The sequence below is a fragment of the Podarcis vaucheri genome (assembly GCF_965113315.1).
Source record: "Podarcis vaucheri genome assembly, chromosome: 3".
NCBI lineage: Eukaryota > Metazoa > Chordata > Lepidosauria > Squamata > Lacertidae > Podarcis > Podarcis vaucheri.
Genome location: NC_138761.1, coordinates 90,400,921 through 90,428,245, shown reverse-complemented (window position 1 = coordinate 90,428,245; position 27,325 = coordinate 90,400,921). Strand labels below are relative to the sequence as shown.

Here is a 27,325-nt window from a genome sequence, read left to right as displayed (position 1 = left end):
TCACACAGGTCCCTGGGTTCTTCATTATCTCTAAGATTTACCATGTAATCTAGGCTGTCACTCAGTCTCAGCACATGTAACTGCTATTACTCTCATTAAATGCTTGGAGCCCTTTGTTCCAATACTATTTTTTTCCCCAAGACGCTTGGATTTTTCTTAATTCACAGTTTTAAGATGGAGCTAAAGCAAAGCACTTCACCTCCTTTTTAACTTGTCTATCAAATCTCAATAGTTATTTACTTCCATGGATACTCAAATCTGAACCTGAAGGGTAAGCTTTCAAATAATTTTATATATATATATATATATGCTGAATATCCACATCTACGGAAATTTAAGCTTCTTTTCTTTTTTGCATAGCTAGCAACCATTGTTATTCTTATCCTCCATGAATTTGTTTAATTTGTAAACCACTTAGAGGTTTTCTTACAATCAAGCAGTATATACATTTTGTTAGATAAATAATCTGCTTTTGAGGAAGGGCTCAATGGTTGAGCAGCTGTTTTGCATGCAAAGACCCCAGGTCCCACCCCCAGCATGCCCAGGTAGGCCTGGAAGAGAACCTGGAGAGCTACTGCCAGACCCGGGGGAGTCAACCTTTTTATACCTACCGCCCAATAATGCATCTTTCTTGATGGTAAAACTTCCTTACCGCCCACCAGTGCTCGATGGAAGGAGGATTCAGCTTGTGCCGTACAACCCCCTACCACCCACCTAGACTCCTGAAATGCCCACTAGTGGGTGGTAGGGACCAGGTTGACAACCCCTGGTATAGACAATAGGGAGCTAGATGGACCACTAGTCTGATGCAGTATACGGCAGTTTCCTATGTTCCTAGTTAAATAAAATGGTTCAATATATATAACTTGAAAATGGACCATGTCAGACAAATATCCACCTGGACAGACATAAAGGGGAAGTCAAAGTGATCAAGTAACCGGAGCAACTTTCTCATGAGGGAAGGTTTCAAGATTTGAGGCATTATATTTCAGGAAAAAGTAAGAAGGTGTTACTGAGCCCAACACTGGGGGCAAATCAGTGTGCTTGGTGAAGATGAGCATCCCAGAGAGAAGTGGAATAGAAGGAAATCTTTAGTCAAGAAGCTCTAACCACTGGGCTATGGCCCTCCTTCTTTGTTACTGAGTAACTTGAATACTCCTCACAAAAGAAAAACTCTAAACCTATAATCACAAGACCATTAGCAGTTTTGGCTCTGCTACAATGATGGTATTCAATCATACTACTAGCAAAGCCTCTTCACCAAAAAATTAAGACACATTCAGTCATGAAGTGAGGCTGTACCCAAACCAATTCTACAGATGGTGGGACTTCACCACCATCAAAGGCAAAGCCTTTATCAGGCAAGGAGGACAATAATTCTTCCATCCAAACAAGAGAAGTAGTTGGGGAATTTATAAGTTCACATCCCCTTTGCTTGGTGCCTGTGAATTGCTTCCTGGGCCTAGTTCACTGACAACCCCAGTTTGTACCATGTCAGAAATGGGCAGATGACTCAGCCATGAGTTTAACCATTACAAATGTTTCTGTGGTTCTCTTTACTATTTTTCCACAGAATTCGCAACAGAATTGGCACTCCATCTACAGTATTTAAAACCCATAGAGGAAGAGAAACAATGGCTAAGTTACTGACCAAGGTCAGATTTATGGAGCACTGTACTAATAAGCCCAGGGAATGTAAAGTATGGATAACTTTGAATCTATGGTTAGAGTTTACAGAACAGTGACTGATGCTTCTGACAACATTATTGCTTATAATATAATTTATTTGGGATAAGGTTTTGGAAGATTCTGAGGACATACAGACATGCTGTTCCCCTTTAAAGTTAGCAATTCTAAACAGTAACCTAACATCTTAGTCCACTGTCTACCTCTGTCTGAACAACTACAGTATAATAAACTGACTTAATTCTGTTGATTTTGATGGCATAAATTAGCCTAAAATTCTACTACTAAATCTAATGGGAACTTGTGTCTTACCTCTATTCAACAAACACTTTTTTCCATTTCCAATCAGTTCATGAAGTGAAATATACAAAGTATACTGCCCTTCATATTTGGTTTCCCCTTGCTTGTTCCATAATAAAGATTTAATGGTAATATTTATAATCCTTCCATTTCTTTAAAAAACGTGAGAGCTGAAATGCACACGGGGATTTAAACTCTGGTAAACATGGTACAGGGCTTTTCCTCTCTCCATCCCACCCCACTGGACAAGCACCCTGCTTTTCACCAGCCCTGATCTCATTTTAATGCAATATTCAAACCTATTTGTTAAACTCACTGCAAACAGTGCCTCCTTGCTCAGAGGAGCTGTTTCTGAGCACCTGAAAATTACCCAACATCAAATATATTGCACAAAAGGCATTTGGGCTAATTGAAGCATCAGATGAGACAACTTTTTTTAAAAAATCATCTCATTAGAATTTCTCATTAGCTTCAATGGTGACCTCTGGAAAGATAAACCTCTGTGCCAGGAAATGAGACATCTTGGCAAAGTCCCCTTCTTTCAGGAATAGGATGCAAAGTTGTTTCCAGGGCACACGTACTGGATAGCGTTATCTGCTGATCTCCCTGAAATGTCTCAAATGCAGCTGTGAGGGTTGCACGAAAAGGAGAAACAAATGCCAAACTCACCATCGTAGCAATATCCATGGAAGCAAGGGTTGGAGCTGCACTCGTTGACGTTGATCTCACAGCGTGGGCCTTCAAAGCCCTTCAGACACTGGCACCGGAATCCAAGGGGAAAGGCAGCCAAGTCCGTCTCTTTCAGACACACTGCTCCGTTCTCACAGGGATTCCCTCCCTCACAGGGCCTGAATTCACAATTAAAACCTGGAATGAAAAGAAGACAAAAGTTGGCACCATTTAACTAATAAACTGGTTGTTACCTATCCTGTGCCGTATTGTATCCTAAGTTAACTAATTAAAGACACTTGGCACAAAATCTTTTCTTATCCTTTTATCTCCCCCTCCGCATGCAAAAAATAAAATAAAATACAAATCCGGAAATTTCTTTGCTCTTCAGTTTTAGAAACAAGAAAGTAATTCTTTTCTCTGTAGCCTACGCATATAAAACTAAGATGTACGCGCTGTTGTTTTTTAAATCTGATAAACAAACATTTAAACAGTGTCACAAACCAAGGCGCGCATTGCCATAGAAAGTAATGCAAAGCAGATTAATTTGTTCCAGACTTTTAAAAACAACCCCTAAAACAGCAATTTAACATGAATTTTACTACCTAACAAGACCATTGATCCATAAAATGACAGCAATAATCAATGTACTGTACTATAAAATAAATAAGACAGTGTTTGTAGTCACAAAAACAAATTAACCAAAAAAGCCTCAAAAAGAAAAACGCAAAAACAAAAGCACCAAATGCAGTGGTACCTTGGTTCTCGAACTTAACCCGTTCCAAAATGTTTGAAAACCAAGGCGCGACTTCTGATTGGTGCAGGCGCCCCAGAAACAATAGCCGATAGCCGTATCAGATGTTCGGCTTCCGAAAAACGTTCGAAAACCAGAACGCTTACTTCTGGGTTTTCAGCATTTGAGAACCAAGGTGTTTGAGAACCAAGGTACCACTATATGTCACATAGCCTGAGCAGTGTCTGTAACTCAGGAATGATGTACGTCCTTCTCCATTGGTTGTGTGTGTGGCTTTTGGACCCAATAATCTGATTGGCTCAGAAAGATACTTTGCCAAATTCCAACGTTTTCCTATGAGTAGAGTTCATGTACTTGAAATAGAGTTTATGTACTTGAAATTAATTTCCTGCTGAAGCATGTATTTGCCTGTGTCTTAAAATATTATGGTTATCAACAATATTGAGAGAACGGTCTCACCATCCCTATGTGAAATATATTCCATTAAAGGAATCCAGGGACTCAACTTGGTTTGGTCAACCCCGGAGAGTCCCTGAGTCCAGGGGAGCATCTGGGGAGTGAACAGAGTCTGTTCCCAGGCTTCAGGTGTTCACCCTTTGCTGACCTATGATCGAGCTCTGGGTCAGCGCTACCTGCAAGGGTGTAGGGAGCTAGTCGAACCAGAGCCTATGCAACCACTCACTTTTCTGTAATCAATAAAGCTGTGGCCTAAATTCTGCCAAAAAGCAAAACTAAAATTTGAGTCAAATGTGTTTTTATTTAGGGGGGAGGTCTCTGGGTCTGAACACGCAATGGAATAATCATGAACAAGATGTCTTTCATTCAGTGCTAATTTACCTATAATGCCTATTTTCGTATCTGTAGAGATTCATTGTAATTCATTTTACCCTCTCCTAGAGCTATGTTCATCTTTCCTTTTAGCTGGACCATTTTTCTTTAACAAGTGCATCTCAAGGTGGTTATAATACAATATACAATTAAAATAATCAAATACTACCAAGCAGTCAAAAAATTGTTGATCTTTTATAGTGTTAGACGCCAATAGCCACCATGAATAGACATGTTTTCATCATTTTTCTGAAATTGTGCTGATCTTGGTACTGTACATGCCTTATTTCTGGGGGAAGCCTACTCTAGAGAGTCGGTGCCACCACAGAAAAGGCCCCTTTCCTGGATATCACCAGATGGACACAACCAAAAGGGCCTATATTAATGGCCTTATTGACTGCATAAATCTGTTTAGAAGATTTTCCTTCAGATAATCTGGCCCCAAGTTGTAGCATTGCCTTTAAACAATGGTGTTTTATGTCCTCAGGCACTGTCACCTGTCAATAACCTAGCCACCACATTGTGTATGAGCTATAGTTTCCTGAGGACACAATATGCAGATTTTAGGGACTATGTAAGTCAGACAATATTGAATATATTGTAATATACAAACCTACATAGTTCTGCCTACCTGTGGAGTCCCCCTGAGTATGCAGACACCATTGAATTATTTTTGTATATCCCCTCTGTGTTCCAAACTTAAACAATTGAGGCCACTCAAGTTCAGTGTTAGATGGAAACATCGTGCCTCACAAGACAAAGGAATTTAGAGATACATGGTTGTACCCACTAGGATATGAACTACAATAAAGATTGATATTTCAAGGGAAATGAAAGTAAAAGCTCTAATGAGATATGTCTCAAAACTTCAGTTTCCCCGCAGCTTTTTTATTGTACTTCTATCTTTAAAAAAAGAATCCTCAGCATCTCTGTGATTTATGAGTTACATGAAATAAGTAAATTAGATTTTCACTTTAGTCAGAAAGCATAATGCAATAGAAAAAAAGAAGAAGAATCAAAGCACTCCTGGTGGATAAAAACCTAATTAAAAAGAAGCTGACACACTCCCTGGTGAACTCTGTTTGTTATTATTTAGCAAAATAATTTTAATAGGGAAAAAAGTTAATGCTGCCAAATCTCTAGGTACTACTTATTACCGGAATACTATTATCTTCATGTTCAATATTATCTCATATGATGCTTCTGTGAGACATTTCCCCCCTGTTTTATTACCTTTTATCACTTTTAAGGCTCCATCTGTACTATAATCTAAATGTGTTTTAGCATTATTGCCACGGGTTTCCCTCAAGGAAGTCTGGGACGTGTAGTTTTATGATGGCACTTCTTAGATTCCTTGTTAGCAGCCCCATGTCTCCCGAGAGAAATACAATGTTTAGGATTTTTAGGGTGGGGTTCATGAGACATACACCTTTTGAAGTTTCTAGCAGATCCATGCTACAGGGAGAAGGCAGGGAACCTGCTGAATTCAGCCCCTGCAAGTATGGCTAATGGACAGGGATGATGGGAGTTGTAGTCCAGTGTCACCTGTGTTCTCTTCCCCTCCCCTACGGAATCACTTCCCAAAATACTACAAATACCACTGTTGAACCTTACGTTTTGAAGAAAAGATACCATTCTCACATAACATTGGTCGTCCGTCCCCCCCGCAGTGTCCTGCTTATAGATTAGAGGTCAAGAGTTTATATTTGTTATGAGTTGAAGGCTGAAGAGCTTTCTCTGCAAAGGCATCCCGCTTGTGAAGCACACAGTTCCCTCCTTCCAGGACTCCAGGCCGTTAGACAAGCCTTCTCAATATGTTGGGCGTTATGTGGTATCTGGATGTGCCAATATGTTTCTAACTGTATTTTATTGTTTTATTGTACTTTATGCACTGGTGACCTGCCCTGCTGATCATTTGTGCAAGATATAAATCCCATAAATATATATAGTTACCTGATTGAAAGACCTGCTTCTTGCATCTCAATTACGGCAGCGGGGTGACAAACCAATTATGTCGTCCATCCAAGGAAATAGATGGATCCAATTAGCTCCCAGAACTAAGAGATTAACCCCACAACCCTATACATGCCGTCAACACAAGTAAGTCCCATTGAGGACAATGAGACTTACTTCCAGGTAAGTGTGTATAGCAGAGGTAGGGAACCTATGTGGCCCTCCAGCTGTTCCTCAACTATAGGGCTTATCACCTGTGGTCATGCTGGCTGCAGCTGATGGGAGTTTGAGTCCAAAAGCATCTGGAGGGTCAAAGATGTTCCCCACTGCTGGTGTATAGGACTGCAGTGTCCAGAAGGACTTTAAAAAATCAACATGGGGTATAAGAGGCAGTGCTAGCCTGGTGGTAGAAGCCGAATAATCCTACTTTACTTGTATAGACGAAAACAAGACCTTCATGCTCATATAACATAAGCCAAAGAAATTATAGCCTTCAAGGAACAGAATGGAGACCAACATGTGTAGCCATGACCAACCTCTAAAATCCTCTTGCAGCTTTCAGGCTTGCAGTTAATATGCCTATCTAAATGTTTTTGCCCCTTTCCCCCACTTAATCAAAGCTTGTTCAGCACTGCAATTTCCCCACACCCACAGTTCCTTGCCTTATGATTTTGACAGGCTGCTTGGCCTCCTTTAATCTTCAGTCTTATCAGACTGTCAAACTCTTAAGCTTTTTAAAATCAACAGCTGAAGACCGCATACTATTCTGAAGGCGCACATATAGTAATTTATATTTCCCCCCTGACCTTCATGCTTATTTTATTCTCCTCAGGGGAGGGAAATATGAAGTAGCATAGAGCTATGTTAATAATGGTAGCTTAAGAACTTTCTTCTTGTTTTTCTTCTTCAAAAAAGTAGAATAACAGATTCTGCCGCTATTGTGTATAACAATATTATACCTCACACAGTTCCTAATTACACCTACTTTGTTTTATTTGTAATGTATATGAGTAAGAGATTATCCAGGGATCAAATGACTGTTCTGTGATAGTATTGGGGAACGGGAAAAACCCCGGTGCTATTAGGTGATTGAATTAGTGAAGTATCAAAAACAGCAGGACTCAAATTGCTATCAACCGCTGCTGTACTGTCTTAACTGGAAGCAGATGCTTGTTCTAAGGAAACCAGATGACATTTGCCACAAACAGCAATAATAAATGCTTAGTTTTCATTGAGATGGTAAACCTTTGCCTGGCCTATACAGTGGTACCTCTGGTTAAGAACTTAATTTGTTCCGGAGGTCCGTTCTTAACCTGAAACCATTCTTAGCCTGAGAACTACTTTAACTAATGGGGCCTCACACTGCTGCCGCGCAATTTCTGTCCTCATCCTAAGGTAAAGTTCTTAATCCAAGGTACTACTTCCAGGGTAGTGGAGTCTGTAACCTGAAGTGTTTGTAACCCAGGGTGTTTGTATCCTGAGGTGTTTGTAACCTGAGGTACCACTGTACAACTTTAGATTTTAGGTGGGGGTCACATGAAGGGATTCTCCCTTATACAGCCCCATCATCGCTACGTGCTTTTAAAAATGAGTTGATTAGGGAGAAGCATTCTAGACTGTTTCTCCTGATACACTAGTTTTTTTGTGCACAGGGATATTTCTTGTACGCAGGAACATTCAGCATGGCTTAAGATCCTGCACACATACCTCCAATATACAAAAAGGGAATGCAAGTGCTGGTTCTCAGTGTCTTCAGGATCAGATCAGTGAGGCGAGCTGCCTCAAAGTCCCTTTAGGACCTGCTTCTTTGGGAGGAAGAGGAGTGGACACTTGAAGTCAATTCTGGGGGCCCTTTAAATTTTCCCCCCTTCTAAAAGATGTTGCCATTCAGCTCTGCCCAGCAGCCGTTCCTGTACTGGCCTGATAGAGTAAAAGTGGAAAAGAAGCTGGGCAGCCAGTGATAACCTGTCCACCTTTTCTTCTAGCTTGTGCTCTGCTGGAGAACTGCTTGGGGTTGTGTCAGGTTTCTAGTCCCAGAAAAACTTCCTTCTTCTTTTTTGGAGCTTCAAACACAGTAGTCAGTGCAAAGCTTCCTGCGTGTGGTTTTGGCTCTCTGAAATGGAGCCCAGAGGGGTGGGAATCGTAATCCTTGGCAGGGGGTCTTGCGGGGTTGGGAAGGCCCTGTGTCAGCTGTTTCCAAAGAGATCTGCGCACCAAAGCAATCAAGAGCGAAGGGTAAACAGCTGATCTCTTTCCTGCTGTGCAGTGACCCTGTATGAGTCAGCTTCACAGAGCTTCTTTTAAAAAATATGACGCTCCCTGAACTACGTCTCTGTGGGGAATTTCTGCAGTGCACCGAAAATGACAGACACTGTCACTTCCCTCTTTACTCTGCTTGCATCAAGTGCTATAATTTCTCCTGCAACTGTTTGTTTTTAAAGCACTATCTTTATCAATCCAGCAGCACTAACACATGGCAAAAGGACTGGCTATCACTGGGAATTTTCACTAGATAACACTGGGAATACTTCACAGATTCAATTAAATACATTGCCCCCCTCCTTTATGTGTACATGTTAAGCACACATACACACAAATACATAAACGCATCTGTAAGTATGTCCCAGCACACACAATGCGGCATTTCTCTTCACGAGAAATCAGGAAATTTGGTGTCCAAGGACAGTCATAAAAAGAAACGTTTCTGGAACAGAATACATTGACCAAATACGTGTGTGAAATTTCACAACTTCAGATACGCTCCCGCTTGCATGACAGAGTAAGCTATGCAAAACTGTCACTGAACAGAAGTGTTGCCTTTTTTATTTTTAAGTGTTAACTGTCATAAAAGCTCTTTTAGTTTTTCTTCAGGGAGAGTGGCATTTAAAGTCACTTTCCATTTATATTTTCTCCAGTGGCCAAGGTTGGGGTGGGGTGGCAGGGAATATAAATCATATTTTTGTACAATTTAAAAATAGCAGCAAACTTCAGCAAAGGAACATCCCCCCTCCCCCATTTCCCAAATGTTCCCCGTGTTTGCACTCCATCATGTCTGGTATCACAACAGTTGTGTCCCCACACCTCCCATTTTCTGTTCCTGTCACTGCATTTCTAATAACAAAGCTAAAAGGTTTTTCAAGGTTACTGTGAATCACCTCAAGGTTTTATGGGGGGGGGAATCTAATGAAAATTATTGCGTGGGATTTTTTTTCTGCCTATTACAATGCCACTGAAATATGTTGACTAATGTCACACACAGCTGAGACTTTGTAACTACTTGAAGACAGGGCTGTGATTTGTGAGGAAAAGCATTGATTTTCCCAATGATGGGCTATTAGCACCTCTAAAGCAAATGACCACAATTATATCTATTTGTCCGCATATAAGAAATCTACATCATAATTTCTAATCAATCTCCATTTCAGCCTAGTAGCTTTAAATAATGGGTTTTCTGGAATGCATCACTAATACTATGCTCACGAGAACTGTAGGAAATAAGACACAAACATGTAAGGTAGAATTTTATTTGCTTTTGATGTGAAATTTTCAAACTAAATACTAGAAAAAAAGCTCTTACGATTTGCTTTTTATAACTTTGGCTGAATATTGTAAAATAATTTCTGATGACTTTGACAAAGGCTAAATTCAGCTTTAAACTTGCTATCAGTTGCATCCGTTGGATGATTTGTTCTATCAGTGTTATGCCAAATCCATTCTTCAATTTATTTAATGTTTTCTTTCGTGTTTTTTCTTATCACGTGCCCCTGCACTTCTAGTTCTTCCCCTCCTTGATTTGGATGATCATAAACGCTTCCCCCAATCCTTGGTGGGGGTGTGTGATTTAGTCTGGATACTGTTGTCAGCTTTCCTCCCCCGAATCAGTTTAAAAGCAGCTGTGCCACCTTTTTATTTTAATTGCCAACAGTCTGTTTCCATCCTGGTTCAGGTGGAGCCTATCCTTTTTGTATAGGCCTCACTTGTACCAAAATTTCCTCAGTGTCTGACAAACCCAAACCCCTCCTCTTCATCCTCTCATTCACTCAGCTGTGACTGTCTAGCCTGGAACAGACAGTATTTCAGAAAAATCTTCCTTGAATTTCATGGCTTTCCTCCTACCTAGCAACTTAAATTTTACTTCCCAAACCACACGACAATATGTCCCCTTGTTAGTGGTACCAACATAAACCTCAACTACAGACTCTTCTCCAGCGCTATCTACCAGGCTGCCTAGACTATTTGTGACATCTGCAATCATTGCACCAGGGAGGCAGTCTGCATGCACATTACAAACCAAGTTATCCAAAGATTCACTCACTACTAGGAGACACTCACTCCTGTTTCCTCAGCACAGGAGGGTAACGTTATACAGTGGTACCTCGCAAGACAAATGCCTCGCAAGACAAAAAACTCGCTAGACGAAAGGTTTTTCCGTTTTCGATTTGCCTCGCAAGACGAATTTCACCTATGGGCTTGCTTCGCAAGACGAAAACGTCTCGTGACTTTGTTTCCTTTGTCTAAAAACAAAGACATGTTTTGTTTATAAAGTTAATTTATTTTCCCTTCAATTTTTGAACTGCTCTTTACAGTATGTGTGACTTTAAAGAGCAGTTAATAAACTGTTGTTGTACCAAATTTGGCTTTGTTTGGACTTTTTTTGACCATAGGAACGCATTAATTGATTTTCAATGCATTCCTATGGGATTTCGTGATTCGCAAGACGAAAAATTCGCTAGACGACAAAACTTGCGGAACGAATTAATTTCATCTTGCGGGGCACCACTGTAATGTAAACAGTCGCCCCCTAATTCAGGGCCCACTGTTGAATGCACATTCCTTCAAGTAAGCAGAAGGAGCTTTGGATCAAAAAAACTGCTCCTTGCAATTAATTTTTCAAAGCATATCCAGTCACCATAAAAATATGTGTTTGGAATCAGGGAAGCCCTAAAATATTCCATGGAAAGGGCATTTTTGCCATGTTTCATGGTGGATATCAAATTATGTGAATTGTTTTCCTCCATAAGATGAGGGAGGAACATGAGCTCCCTTCCTCCCTCCCCACAAAAAACCTGTGGCTGGAAAAAGCAGCTCTTAGCACCTTCAGCACAGACCCCGGAGAGTCACAAATCAATAACATTAACAAGGCCATGCAGTCATGCCAAATACAAACAGGACACACTCTTTGACACCATGCAGAAAGAACAGAAATTGTATGCCATACCTGCGTAAAGTTCTGGAGGGGGGGGAGGGGGAAAAACAGATGTGAAATGCCAGATTATTCCAAGAAACAAACACGTCTGAAGAAAATATATCTCTCTCTGTATAATGAACCAAGTTTGCTTCACTTGCTTATTATTTCATGTTTCATAGTGTTTCTTTAAGAGACAGTTTACAGTATGAGAGTGATTGGGTCAAATTGAGAGTACAGCGTACATATTTAGAGACGGGCTTAAGCTAGTCATGTCAGGTGAGTTCTCTGAGTCTGCTCTGAGAACGATTTGGTCAGATACCATCCACCATTAAGAATAAACTTACAAGGCCCCACATCCTGTAAAATCCATGGTCACTAATCCAGGATAGCCATTTCTCCCAATCAAACTGTGAACTGGACTTTACTGATGAATATTTGGAAGATGCACATATAGATTCATTAGGAAAGCAGAAATCTCAAGAGTTGCTGTGATATATATATATATAGTACATTGTGTGTTTATTCTGAGGATGCCATTAAAATATATAATGGCTTGAATTTAGAATCAATGCAGAAATGGCACTGATATGTATTCACACACGTACCGGTTTGTAATCCAATTTGTTGTAACATGGAGTTTCTTTTAAGAAACTGGATGAGCAAATGCCTCAGAACTGAGGGAAATACATCTACACTGAAGTCTACCTTATGATAACAGCCTATATTGATAATAATTATTATATTGTTAATAGTTTAGATATCACAGGGTTCTCCCCTATGAGCGCTTCTCATGTATGCAAACACTTTGCATAATTCGTACTTTGCAAAATTCACTTGATGTTGCTTTCATCAAAATGCCAGCCTATATTCTCCCCATCTCCCAATTTAATCCAAGAAAAGTCCTATAGCTGGTAGGCAACTGATTTGCTCCGGATCTTCACTTGCACAACAGAACTTGCGTCCCTCCTCTCTTCAGGTGCACCCCATTCTCTCCACAAATATTCTCCAGTGGGTTGGAGGGAGACCCATAATAGGTTTCAGGGAATGCACAAGATATGGAGGGGGGAGTTATGTTGTGCAAGCAGAAATTCTTGAACTGATGAAACAAAAATTAGATTATTATTATTATTATTTTTAAAAAAAAACTATTGTCAATGACCTGTTTGCAACCCATTTACAATATTAAGCCCCCCTCTGGAAACATCCAAAGCGGGCATTTTGTTGTTGTTTCACCATTATCATAAAATGATATTGGACCCACCATAAGCTTATTACATCACTTGTTAACTTGCCCTAATAGTTTCACTATGTTACGCTGCCCTGAAAGGTCAGTCCTTAAAAATGTTGGCCATTATTAGAATTAATTTGGAGCTCCCAGTAGGGGTGTTTGACTGCTATTCTCTCAAATATCAACTAGGGAACCCAATACATTCAGAAAACATTAGCTGGATTAATGGAACAGCATCTTGGTGATCAAGGTGAGAGAGGGGACTGAATTCATTATCATTACTATGCCAGATTTCCCCAGAAATGGGGGATGTGTGGCCCTTCAGATGTTTTTGGAATACAGCTGCCACTATCCCCAGCAGTACTGACTAGGACTGATGGGAACTGTACTCCAACAACACCTGGAGGGCTTCTCTGTGCCTGCCATTTGTTAATTAAATGATATAACCAGCTGATGTTTTCCTATCTTTCTTTGACTGAAGGTACATCAGAGCCACCTTCATGGATGACAAATCCTGTATGAAGGGCAAGACGGATATAGCCACCTGGGAATCTTAGCTTAACTTTTCTTAAAAACCAGGGTTTATTTCACATTAACATGCATGTACCAATTTTATATAAAAATATTGGAGTGGAGTCCCTGCGTGGATATTTGATCCTCCTTGTAACTCATGGTCCCTGTTGTCCTTCAGCCCTATGCCCACTCCAATTTTACATGCTTTTAACCTTGGCTGAAGTATTTTGTGAGAGCCCAAAGGTTACTAAGATGGTAATTAAGCAAATCAAAATGCCCATGAACAGATTTTGGCAAATCTGTTCCTGACAAGTCTGTTCCTGGGTCATGGCAAATTTCAGCAGTGTGATTGAAGTGATGTCATGCTTAGGACCTGAAGGCTATTCAACAGACATAGACAAACTCGGCCCTCCAGATGTTTTGGGACTACAATTCCCATCATCCCTGACTACTGGTCCTCTTAGCTAGGGATGATGGGAGTTGTAGTCCCAAAACATCTGGAGGGCCGAGTTTGCCTTTGCCTGCTATTCAACATCCAAATAGATTTAACAAAATCATTTGGTGATGCTGAACCAAGACCTGCAGCAACCAGAGATAAAGCGTTTTAAATTGGGAGATACTGCTTTCATATTTCAGGAGAGTCTCAGATCTGAGAGATATTTGTGTTATGATAGCTGCAACTCTCCATTGAGCTATATCACAAAATATGTAGTCTGTGATCACTGAAAGCTAATTGTTCATTTGGTCCATTATCTTTACTCTCCTGTATCGCCTCTGTCACGAGCACTTAAAAACCTTTTACTTATAATCCAATTTCTAATTACCACTACCCATAATAGTCTCCTATTTTCCCATTTTCCATTTTCCCCTCTGAGCTGCTCTTGTTGACTTACTTTTTTTACAAAATGTTTAATGGTCAATTACAAATTCAGCTTTAATCTTAATTGGTATATATTTGGGGACATGTCATTGGGGCTGCAACAAACAGGAACACATTGTCTTTTAATTGAAGCACAGCAAAAAATAAATAAATGACTGAGTCACGAAACATTTTGGATCAAAGAACAGTTTTCTTTGTCTGACATCATGGAAATAATTAAAAGAATATTACCTCAAATCACTCAACCATTCTGCACTTGTTGAATGCTAAAGAATACTGTACTAGGCTGTATTCAGACATGAACATGCTATGAATCTTTGTCTCCTTTCAGCAACCAAAATGGCTACTAGAACAGAAAAAATGTTCCAGGTGTGATCCGCCTTACATAGAGCAAATTTATACTTCTCAATTTTACCATACCCCAGATATACTGGATTTGCTGATACATTAGTCATGTACTTTTCATTTCATACTTGATGCTGCATTCTTCTTCTTAAACCCAACTGTGGCTTTGTAGCCATTTACTGCCATACCTGTGTGGGATAGCTAGCCTCATAGAACCATCATGCTTAAGTCTAATTAATACATGAAGAAGTTAGTGCCACAGAATAAGCTGTCCCGCCATGCTTAGCTATGCCTACTTCCCCTCACCTTTGGAGGAGCTAGTTAATCAGGCCTATTGTTCTCGCCCAGTCTGCTTGAAAAGCTCAACATGTGAAGAGGTAAGCTGGTTGCTCAAGTTTAGCTGCATGGCTCTAACAAGCCTGTCTTGAGTTTCTATACAAATAATTTAAGCACTTTCACCAATTTACAGCTAAGCCAAATTTTACTGCCTGCACAACTTTTCCGTCAGGTGTATGGCAAAGTGCATGAACCTGACCTTTGAGCAGTTTGTAGGTAAACCATTTTTTTACTTACCAAACATGTGGTCTTTTCTTATGATGGGGGAAGAGGGAAGTTTTGAAACTCACAAGGGCAACTTTAAAAGCCTATATTTCCACGCTTTATTTGCTGCATATTTTGTGGTTTTTAAATCTCTGTGGGGGGTTCTCTCACCAAACAGTACTTGCCCCAAATCTGGATCATGGCATCCGTTAATTCACCTTTCATGCTTATTTTTTTTCCTTAAAGGAACAGCCCGGCCATTTGACACATTTTAGTTGCTCAGGACTTCAAAACCTATCACTATTACTAGCTGAAGATCACCAGGTGATCTGGAAATAAAAGGTGCATTGTGTTTACATCTCTGTGCCATTAGGACTAAGATACTCCTGAATGCATTCATGTTTTGCATATTCCCTTTTCATGGTGAATTAATTGCATGAGTTAGGCTGACATTGGAGGGGTTTGTTTATGCAGGCCCCGGTTCAAGCTGAATATGCAGTGGAGTGGAGCAGTGAGATCAGTGCTCACTCCTGAGCCCCACTACATATAAAAATTACATGCTGGGGGACAATGCGCAAACTGGTGCTGTGCAACTTGAAAAGGCTAGTTATCAAGAGAGCTCTGTCTAATGGAGAAAAAGTGAAGCAATTTTGAGTTTGGGGGGAAGGTGGACAGACAGAAAACCAATCCATAGATAAGAAAACTGAGAGAATGGAAGATTTATAAAATATGGTCTCTGGAAATATCATCAAGATATCCTTAAAGAAAGAAGCAACAAATGTGAAGGAGAAGAAAAAGAAGAAGTAGAAGCAAGGGTGAGTGGCTTATATCCAGAGTGAGAGAGGCTAATTGCCCCCAAAGGAAGTTCTGAAAAATGTGCACAGCTCAATTAGGTAGCCATTGGGTAGGAAAAAATGTACTTATTCCTTTTCTTCTTGTTGTTCAGAAGACTAAAGAAGGTGACAGGTTTATAACCCCATCATTTTCAAGGACATCTTCTTAGTCCTCTCTATAGAAACGATAAACTATGTTTATAAAGATCTCCTTTAGGAAGAGGAAAGCATGGCAGTGCCCAGGCAAAATTAGACAATGAAGATTCTAAAATTTACAAACCATGGCATTCTGCTTAGATGGGTGAACGTTAAGATCTTTTATATAGCACAACGTATGACCCAAAAAAATAGGTACAACCAGGGCTTTTTTTCAGCCAGAACTCAGTTCCGGCACCTCTCAGGTGGGTGTCATTGCCACTATAAGAGAACAAGAGAAGTGTTTGTGGTGAGTTCCAGCACCTGTTTTTACTAGAAAAACAGCACTGGGTACAACGTCCTGATCTATGGTTAGGTGTGCTTTGTTCTCTCAACTGGAGCTATGTGTTGCACCCAAAGGAACTTGTAAAGGTACTTTCATTTCTGCAAGGTCGCCCTGCTCCAACCTCGGCGTCCCATTCCAGGCTTTTCCTTAGTGCCCCCCCCCAAATAAAAACCCCTAAAGAGAGTTTGGTTGGTACAGATGACTGCAGTGGAAAGGAGGGGAAAGGAAAGCTCAGTTGTACAAGCGGGTTATGGGGCATGCAGTATTGGCTACATTCACATCATACATTTAAAGCACTTTAAACAGTCATGACTTCCTCCCAAAGAATTCTGGGAGCTGTAGAGGTGCTGACAGTTGTTAAGAAATCCCTATCCCCCTGCCCCCCACAGAGCTACAATTTCCAGAGTCAATCCCTCTTCATAGGGAACTCTGGAGGGAGGAATAAGTGTCTCCTAAAAACTCCCCTAACCCTCAATGAACTACAACTCCCAGAATTCTTTGAGGACTGTTTAAATTTAAGCTAGTAGCCATTGATAGCTTTATCCTCCACAAATTTGCCTAATGATTTTTTTAAAGCCATCCAACTTGGTCCAGCTGATTTGGTTCTATGTTTTCCCCTTTAAGACTGAATTTCCACATGTTCAGATTGATGGCCAGGGCAACATCCTACTCATGAGTAAATATCCAGAAGGGTGTCGACATTTGTCCTGTGTTTATTTTACTGCCTGCTGATTTTATATGATAGTTTAAATTGATTTAATTTCATAGTTTTCATTGTATTTTAAAAGTACCGGGAGCTTGTTGGTTAGTCTTTGTTATGCATAACATTGATGAAACTGGTGCTACTATAGAACGGGTGTCATGTCCCCACACTCCAGAAAGGCACAAGGCCAAAAATATGCTAGTTGCAACTTTATTAACTTCAGCACATAAGGAACTGCAGCAAACAGGATTGCTTAACTCAATCCAAGCAGGCAGCCTGAGAGGGGAGGCTGATAGCAGCTTTGCTCCAGCCTCTCCTGTGCTTCTCCTGAGCACCGCATCAGTAAGTTAAATGGCCCATACCTTTCTTCCTTCCAAGAGGCCATGTGCTACCAAGATCCTCTCCTATGTTTGTTATGTTTGTTAGCATCTCTTCTAATAAATAACTGAACTCTTTCAGCAGATGAATAAACAAAGTTTATTTCACATTAGTCACAGCCTCAGAGATAATTGGCTGGTCACTTTTGAAGCTCGCTCTGAGAAAATAAAGGCCTAATAATGCTGCTCGGAAGAGTGAAATGAGTTCAGACAAGTGACAGAAATGCTTTCTAAAGTTAATTATGTTTACTTTCCCTTCTCCCTCGGTGTTCATTACCTTTAAATGGAGTCACACATTGGCAGTAGTAATTACCAGGTTGGTCAATGCAGGTGCCTCCATGCTTGCAAGGAAACGAAGCACATTCATCTATATCAGTTTCACAGTGCATACCTTTGAAAAGATAATTGAAGATGCAGCAATTTACTAAGACAGGCAGGTGTCAATTGATAATTGTTCAATTTGTACCTCAAGATTCCAGATCCATTCCATGCTGAGAATCTCCTCGAAATCAAACAAATAAGAACCTTACACACAGTATATTATTGTCAGAATCTATTTACTTCACACTCTCATGACTTACAGTCTCCCCTTGAATTATGTTACTTTTTGGTGACATGTGCCTCTATACAGCTCTGCAAATTACTTCTCAGTATTCTGGGAATAAGCCCTTCTGCAACACATTTGACTTGTGAAGGGGGAAGATTTAGCTCAAATGTGTAGTGAAGCTGCTTCTTATAGTGAACCCTGGCTCTATTCTGCCAGAGAACAAACTACTGTCTGGCATAGGCAAACTCGGCCCTCCAGATGTTTTGAGACTACAATTCCCATCATCCCTGACCACTGGTCCTATCTAGGGATCATGGGAGTTGTAGGCCAAACATCTGGAGGGCTGAGTTTGCCTATGCCTGGCCCAAACCATGTTGTGGAAAAAAAACCAAAGAGCACAGCATGCAAAACTATGTTTCATTTCAGTCTAAGTTGCAAAGTGCCCTTGTAAGGTACTCAGGGAGCAATAGAGATGAAGATGGAGGTTTTCATAAAAAAGATTATTATTATTAAATTAAGAAAGTATGACAAATAGCATTTTGATGGCTAACTGTCCCATAAATGGAAGAAGGGGAGATAAGGAGTGAGATGGCTGCAGGCCACAGAGCTAACATGGTGTGACTGTTTCAGTTTTTGAAGCCAGCATTCCGGACTAAGGGTTGGGTCCAATGTTAGTCTTATTCAGAGTAGGCCCATGGGTATTAATAAACATGGCAAATTTAGGTCCATTAATTTTCATGGGTACACTTTGCTTAAAACTTAGTTGGATGCAGGATGAGCCCATGATAGCAAGAATCCTCTTTTGGAATCACTTGGGGCTCTACTGTAAAGACATGGCACCCATCTGGAATGCATGTCTGCTAATAAATGAGACTTGGAAGGTCCAGGTAGGTTGAGGAAGACTCAGGGAGCTTTAGAGAAACCCAGGAAACTCATGGAGGTCAATGAGAATAACAAAAGCAAGGGGATGGAGCAGGCTGCCTTGGCCCCTTAGCTCCCTCCATTCATTTATTAAATCATTTAATATTATTCTAATAAACAACATAAACATGCCCAAAGAGTGCTATGGTGTTCCTTTGATTCTATCATGATCCAGAGCGTTAATTATCTCAGGAGGTCCCAAAGCAGTGTATGGAGGCTGAAGAGACTTCTTTGTCCTTTTCAATAGACAGCTTCTATGGGACACTTCAAGTGGATTTTATCCTAGCTATCTAGAACTCTCCAGCCTTCCTTTCCAGTCAAAATGAAGCCTTTGAGCCAAGGTGCTCATGAACAAACACACAGAAAGGAGACAGATTAGTGCTCTCTGGCAACAATTATCAAGCATATATTTATCAACCCTTTGCATAGATGTAGTCACGGTCCATTCTAGGCATGGCCCTGCTCATTTTATTTTGGAAAAGTTCACAGATGTGGCTGGCAATCCAGTTCGTCTGGAATGCAAATGAATGCAAGTTGGGGAAGATAAAGAGAAACAAGAAGGAAGCAGCAGCAAATTAGTCTTAATGAATATCTTGAAGGCTACTCTTCCATAGAAAACAGGATCCATTATGGATGCCACTCACCTGTGAAGCCGGAAAGGCAGACACAGTCATATCCACCAATAAGGTCTGTACAAGTTGCATTATGGAGACAGGGGTTTGAGCGACATTCATTTATGTCGATTTCACAAAGTGTGCCTATAAAGTAGTGGAAGGAAAGAAGACAATATTTTGCAGCATCCAGACGTTTAATCATGACTACGATTTTGTTTTGCATTTCCATGGAAAGCCACTTACTCCTCAGAACTTTCTGTCAGTAACGTTATTATACTTTCAACATGTCACTCTAAAGCATTATTCGAGATATTTCACTGGTTTACTCAGAAGGCACACAAAGAACAAAGTCTTCACTGACACTGAATTGATTCTCAAGACTCATGGCAGGCAATTTCCTTATCAATTTGTATCAATATAAAGGGAAGAGAAAAGAAATGACACAAATATAATAGACTGCATTTGCCGTGACATGAAGGGAAATCTTCCTTCTGTTCTTGATAAGCTAGTGAATGAATGCTCACCAAAGTAAAAGGAGAAATTTCAAACGTGAAAAACACATTATACTAGTTAAGAACCTGAGAGAGTTCGTGGTATTATATGCTGAGGCATGGATGGGGAATATTTTGCCCTCCCGATGTTGCTGAACTACAACTCCCAGCAGCCCCAGCAAGCACAGCTGATGACCAGGGATGATAGGAGCTGTAGTTCAGCAACATCTGGCAGGCCAAAGCCCCCAGCCTTGTTTTGGGTGTGCGTTTTAGGACACAGAACTCTATTATTATTATTGCATTGTATTGAAATTATACAAGGCAATATTAACAATTTAAAAAAAAAAACTGAACCAGGAGAGAACCAGGTCAGTTCTAAAAATATACACCTCAACACTTCTCAACCTCTGGTACCTCCTTCCTCTCCAATGAAGCATCAATTACTCTTTCGTCCCAACCAGTCAACCCACCAATGGCTAGTTCTAAGAAACCAGGATGGGCAAGGGTCAAGGAGGCAGATGGCTGACCACACTTCTTCAAACAGATTCTCCGTATCCTCAGGCTGCCATAATCTAAACTGATTCAGTATAGGCAGAAGAGACAGTGCTATAGACACCTCCACTGGACCTCTAGCATTTCTTCCTTCAATTAGTATCATTTGTTGATTCCTTTGCTATATCTTCTCCTTCATTCTCAAGCTCACGACAGGACAACGGGTGACAACAGAGGCGCTCATACATCTCATGACCTGAGGCAAGCATTGGGATCATGCCCAATAGCTACACCCTTCCATATTTAAATAAAGCTAGCATTTGTTCCACATATTTATCAACAGGAGATAACCAAAGCACTCAACTGAAGTAACCAGGTAACTGAAAGAGCCGCTATTGTAAATTTTTACAGTAATATATTATGATTTGTGAATACAGTTATTTTTAGGATTTGAGATAGATGAAATGATTCTACATTTCTAGCTTTGGATGAAGTTAATGGCACAATCCTATTCCCACTTACTTGAGCAAACACAAAGGGATTTACTTCTGAATTAAACATGCAGTGGGATGTGCATAAATCTCCTAGATATGATTATTTGTATCCACTGCATTTTAAAGGCTGATAATTTTCTGGTTACCTTGAAATCCATCAGAACACTGGCAGCTGAAGGCATTAAGCTGTTCGACACACGTAGCACCATTGTGGCAGGGGCCACTTAGGCACTCATCCATTTCTGTCTCACAGTTATTCCCTTGAAATAAGTGAAGAGGACATTTCTGAGAAATTCTTCATAGGGCAGCGCAAATGGAAACAACAAAATCAAATGTATAAGTGAATATGGGGCTTAATTTCCATGTAGAGGATCCTACCTTTGATGTAAAGGTAACCAACATCAGGCAACATTATCTCATGAAGACAGAACGCTCACATTTTCCATACAAATTGCTATAAATTTCCAACTCCTTTTGGTATTCAGTTCTCTGAGGGCAATTTTGAGGAAGTTGGCCATCCCTAAGGGTGTTTGCCACAATGATCCAACAATATGTCAAAGTCCCCGGTCGATCAACTTAATCTAACATTATGCTGAAGTTCCAGTCTTTAGCCACCCAAAGTTAAGCATATACTTCACTCTCACACAGAGCTCATGCACATGCTTACTTGCAATGTTCTTTACACCTATCAGATAAAGTCCATAGAGCAAAGCTGCAAAAGTGAACAAAGCTAGATTGTGTTTACTGTTTTGATTGCTAGTTTTAATTCTGTTCTGAAGTATTTTAATTGCTGTTTTTAACTAGTTTGCTTTTTTACTCTTCATTATACAATTATAATTTTAAATGTCTTAAGCTTCCTAGAATCCCAACATGGAAGAAAGGTGAGATATAAATATATTAAACAAATAATTCAGATACAATACTGTTTAGACTGAGTGGTGCTGAAGCTTAACTGTGTCTATTTTGTTTCACAAATTTTTTTTCTTTCAAGTTCCCCTTAATAAAGCAGAGGAATGGTGTATGTTTCTTGAGGTGATCGTAGTGATTTATTGAGCCAAGAAAACATTTGCTTTCAGCAGTTTCTTTCATGGGCAAATGCAGACCCATTAGAGGTATTTAGAATGAAATTCTTTTAGAACCTAGAATTTGAAAATATAAAAGCTTTCCCATTGAAATTAATATTCTAAAAGAAAGATGTTGGCCAATGATAAAAGGAGTAATCGCCCCTTAGCAACCTGAAAGTATATTTAAGGTCAGCTCTGAGAGTTGTAATCATGGTGGGCATGACTGCTTACTTCTCTGCAATCAAAGGGAATGGCTCAGCAATTGTCAAGCATTTTAAACCCTAATTTGAATGAGAGAGAATGAAGCATGTGCTTAACTTTCAAATTAGACTTAAGACTAACAATGTCATTCAATATGTACTTACTCGGGAGTAAATCCTATAACAGTTCAGGACTGCAATACCTCAAGGATTCACCCCTCCATATGAACCTACCTAGACCCTGAGATTCATCTTAAGCCCTTCTTTGTGTGCTCCCTCCACAAGAGGTCCAGAGGGTGGCAACATGAGTATGGCTCTTTTCTGCAGTGTTTCCCCCCTAGGAAGTTCAGGTGGTGCCTTCGTTCATTTAGGCCCCAAGAGAAAATCAGCCTGTGCCTGATTAACATCTGATACCCTTTTAAATGTGTCTGGAAAGGAGGGTTATTCTTATTTTTATTATGTATTTTGTGTTTTTATATTGTATTTTTATGCTGCAAACTGCCCTGAGATCTCTGGATGAAGGGTGGGATACAAATTTAATAAATGTATTAATATATATTTACTTAGAATAAAGTACTACTGAATTCAATAGGGGCTTACTCCCAGGTAAGTTGTGTTAGAGTTTCAGCAAGTATTTATTTTAGTAGAGCACGATAAACCCTTTTCCTCCCAAGGGATGACTTTTTCTGTAGAAGCATGATTTACAACATCAAAATCTGGTGTTGAATAATACAAGTTACTGAGACTACCATAAATAATGCTTTAAAAAGCAAAACAAAACCATCAACTACGGTTACAACACAGATGCTTAACCAACTGACCTGTGTGACTATTCTGTAAATATTATATGTGTGTGTGTGTGTGTGTGTGTGTGTGTGTGTGAGAGAGAGAGAGAGAGAGAGTGAGAGAGAGAGAGAAATCTACAAATATATATTTAAAAATCACATTGGCTGTCTACTTTAAATGTACACTTTTTGGTGTCATTATGATTTCATTTGGAAGTGGTGAACAATGACTCCACATCTAACAAAAGCCAGGATAATTGGTTTTCTGCCAAAATTCTGATAGTGAATTTCCAACATGAACTACAGTGGTACCTCGGGTTACAGACACTTCAGGTTACAGATGCCGCTAACTCAGAAATAGTACCTCGGGTTAAGAACTTTGCTTCAGGGTGAGAACAGAAATCGGAGGTGCAGTCTCAGCAGGAAGCCCTATTAGCTAAAGTGGTATCTCAGGTTGAGAACAGTTTCAGGTTAAGAATGGACCTCCAGAAGAAATTAAGTTCTTAACCCGAGGTAAAGGTAAAGGTAAAGGTACCCCTGCCCGAACGGGCCAGTCTTGACAGACTGTGGGGTTTGTGCGCCCATCTCACATCTATTGGCCGGGGGCCAGCGCTGTCCGGGGACACTTCCGGGTCACGTGGCCAGCGTGACATCGCTGCTCTGGCGAGCCAGAGCCGCACACGGAACGCCGTTTACCTTCCCGCTGGTAAGCGGTACCTATTTATCTACTTGCCCCCGGGGGTGCTTTCGAACTGCTAGGTGGGCAGGCGCTGGGACCGAGCAGCGGGAGCGCACCCCGCCGCGGGGATTCGAACCGCCGACCTTTCGATCGGCAAGCCCTAGGCGTTGAGGCTTTAGCCCACAGCGCCACCCGCGTCCCGCCACCCGAGGTACCAGTGTACTATCTAAATGCAGAGTCCTGTTAAAATCACCCTAGTATTTTTGATTTCCAAGTAGCTACATCCAGCAAGCATGTTAGGTTTCACAGCAGCACTTTACAGTTTGCAGTAATCAATTATATTGAAGTACAAGTAGACAGTGAAAAGAAAACTCCAGTGACCAGGGATACTAGGTCATGTGGTCCTCCTCCTTGACTTCTGATTGACAGGATAGCAAACTGACACAGGGAAAGGAATGAGTATTATGCATTTCCAGTTACAAGGGAATTGCGAAAGATAATCCTGAAGGCAGAGTGATGGAGAATGGAGACAAGGAGAATTCTGCTGCAGATATTGCTGTGTCTCCTCTTCCTAATATCCAGGTCAAGCGAAGCCCTGATTAACTGCTGGTTTGAGCTTATCCTCCTATGTTCCGACCTACCCCTCTTAATCAGTGCATAGATGAATAGACAATTCACATTAAGATCCCATGGGTTATTTAAAAATTCTCATATAATTTTAGCCAATCTCTCATGATGTGCTATGTGCGGTTTGGTACTAGAGAACAAATGCCAGCTCTGTAACAGGGATCTAATTCAGACACCGAGCAAGTTCTCACCCAAAAGGCTGCTGAACTGAGCAACACTTAAAATCCACCCAACCAACTCTATGAGCCAAGGGATGCCACTATTTTTATTTGTGAAATTCTTATGGCCCTTTCATAAAGGGCCTTCTCATACAAATTGTAGTGACAATATATTTATTTAAGTCCCACTACATATGTGTTTATGCAGTTAGCACCTTCAACATAATCCTTGCTGGTTTAGGAATCCAGCAGCACATTCTCGCATCTTCCCATAAATGATCGTGCAGGAACCACAGTGAGCTATGTAGGACTGATAGACAACAAACTGACAAAATAGTAGCTGCTATGCAGCAGTTTGGGGGAAGGGGTCTGCTTAATGAATTTAAAGTATCTTTAGATCCAAACCTACCTATAAAACCAGGTGCACAGAAACAATGATAACCATCAACTCCATCTTCACAGAGACTGAAAGCGCCACAAGGTCGTGACAAGCAGCCACCAATAGTTGTTTCACACAGCTTACCAGTAAAACCTGTTGAACAGAGAAATAAAGTGAATAAGCAAAGATTACTGCAGAAAAGTCATATATATATATATATAATACATATAACTTTTCCACAAGGTAAATAAAAAAACCTATCAACATTATTTCTCAAAGTTTTTAGTTGCAATACTTTAACAGCATTCCAAAGTTGGTACTCAAGAAAAATAAATGTCAAAGTAATACCCATTATTTTTATGGCCCCCTCCCAATATTAGTGACTAACGTTGCCATTTTCTACATGTCTAATTAGAAGCGAACCCCACTGAGTTCAATGAGGGTTACTTCCAGGTAAGTGGGGTGGCAGCAGAAGGATTCTTTACATCTTCATTTTTTGTTTGATCTAAAAACATGTATTACGGTGCTTGATGACTTTTTTAAAAAAAAAATTACTAGAAAGCAATTGTTTTATTTAGGTAGAAAAGTAGCTTGTTCAAACGGACAAAGCTCCTCAATTTAAATCAAGAATCCTTGAAGAACAAGGGACTGCAGAGAGGGAACCAGTGCCTTCTCTAGATCCTGAAGCGATGTGACATGTTAGCACAGCCTTATAAAAGATCTGAAATGTACACTTCCAACAGTGCAGTTCTGTATGTGTCTACTCAGAAGTAAGCTCTACCAAGTTTTATGGTACTTATTCACAGGTAAGTGAACATAGCACTGAATTTTTGCTTTAATTATTTTCAAAGCAAATGTGCCGACAACTTATTGAGCAATTCTGGCACATCAGAATAGTTTTCTGAGGGAGGAGTGGGGTTAAGAACTCTTACATTAGATGCCAAAAGGCATGCAATTCCTTGAATTCCGGAAAATCTCGACACCGTCACCACTGTCAGCAGCGGAGTTTATTAGCGTTTCAACTTTTGTAAAGAATCTTATTTACAGGGCTACTGTTTGAAGAAGGAAATGTTGATGTAAGCAGAATGAGAATGTGAAAGCTTTGAAAATAAGTGTCCATTACAATTCTGTAAGCACAAGCAAAAACACTGATTTTTATACTTGCTCTTGAATGTCATTTCTGTTCTTCGCTTTATTTTTAAACAATACAAGTAACACAAATAACAAGATTGAGAGTGAAAGCGAAACGTTGTGATCAGTATGCCAGAGGAGGCTATTAGAGGTGCCTATCAGCACCAATTATCAATGAGCTTGGTTGAAAGAACTTCTCTGCAGCCATTTCTGTTGTGTTCCTTAAGTGTCCATATGTGGACATGTGTCCTTTAAACTCAACATGTCATAATTTAATAATGCTAGCTACCTTTCTTTTAAAGCCAGCCCAGTAACCGCTTAATGCTTGTGCAATACAAATGACATCAAAAACTAATAATTAGCATCATAATAAAGTTGGCTATTTTCTAGCAATGGGACAATTTTATTTTTCTATTATCTCTGACAGTTCTCAAACTTCTGTTATCACATTTGCTAACGGGGTAAGTTAAAACAGTCAGCTGAAGCAAGAACTCTTGATACACAAATTAAGAACATGCTAGAGAAATGCCTTTCATTAAGAGAGGCGAGCTTGTATGTTGCAGGTTCCAGAAAGACTGGGGAGATTCATCAAAATGATTTTTTGTGCCTTCTTCCCTGATTAAGGTTGCAATCCTATGCACACTTCCCTAGGAGCAGCTCCTACTGAACTAGCAAGAATTACTTTGCAGTAGACATTCAAGAAACTGTAAACTGGGGAATTCAGAACTCCCCTATGCCTGGAAGTCTGGAGAAAGCAGTTCACTGTGGCCACAACTACTTGGCTGCATCCCTAAAGAAATCTAAAGAAGTGTATCTGAAGAAATCTGAAGAAGTGTATCTGAAGAAGTGTGCATGCACACGAAAGCTCATACCAAGAACTAACTTAGTTGGTCTTTAAGGTGCTACTGGAAGGATTTTTTTTATTTTCCCTAAAGAAAGTCAGTGGTCCAGATTCTTAATGTATTAGAGGTGGTTGTATTTACAGAGCAGAGAGGGAAATGCATTCTGCAGATGCTCAGAGTTTTCTGTAGCATAAACTTTTTCTTTTGAGAATCTAAATTCTTGTGAAGGACAGAGAAAGATCAAAGGGCAGTACTGAAATTTCTTTTGCATTTTGGTGCAATGAGCCATTGGTGATTTCAAGTTGCCTGTTCAGAATCCAGGGGAGGGTGTAGTGGCTACCAATGAATGTGCAAAGATCAGCCTTCCCCAATCATTCCCCCATTCCAAGGAGGTGTGACTTGTCCTTTATGCAACAGCTGGAACGATCTTTAATGGGGTAGCAATTCCTACTAGACAGAAACAGACATTTAACCATGGAAGAATTTCACAATGACTTTTTGGAATTACAGAACACTATTCCCTATATTCCAAATGACATATACATTTAAATCTGATTTAGTAGAGCCTCCATCACACTAAAGGCTTCCCCCTCCAAAACAAAACAAAGCAAAACCATTTTGAT

At 40.2% G+C, this 27,325-nt stretch overlaps 1 protein-coding gene across 7 annotated transcripts in view; it reads right to left on the bottom strand.

The window, feature by feature from the left end:
• The window catches only part of EYS (eyes shut homolog), a 511,791-nt gene that overhangs the window by 465,896 nt on the left and 18,570 nt on the right, over window positions 1-27,325 (bottom strand). For all 7 annotated transcript variants that reach the window (XM_082218133.1, XM_082218135.1, XM_082218137.1 and 4 more), the window contains 5 exons: window positions 24,760-24,882; window positions 20,984-21,097; window positions 19,391-19,504; window positions 17,556-17,669; window positions 2,656-2,853 (listed from right to left, as the gene is read on the bottom strand). In XM_082218133.1, coding sequence (XP_082074259.1) covers window positions 2,656-2,853; window positions 17,556-17,669; window positions 19,391-19,504; window positions 20,984-21,097; window positions 24,760-24,882 — 663 coding nt within the window. The remainder of the gene's footprint in view (window positions 1-2,655; window positions 2,854-17,555; window positions 17,670-19,390; window positions 19,505-20,983; window positions 21,098-24,759; window positions 24,883-27,325) is intronic.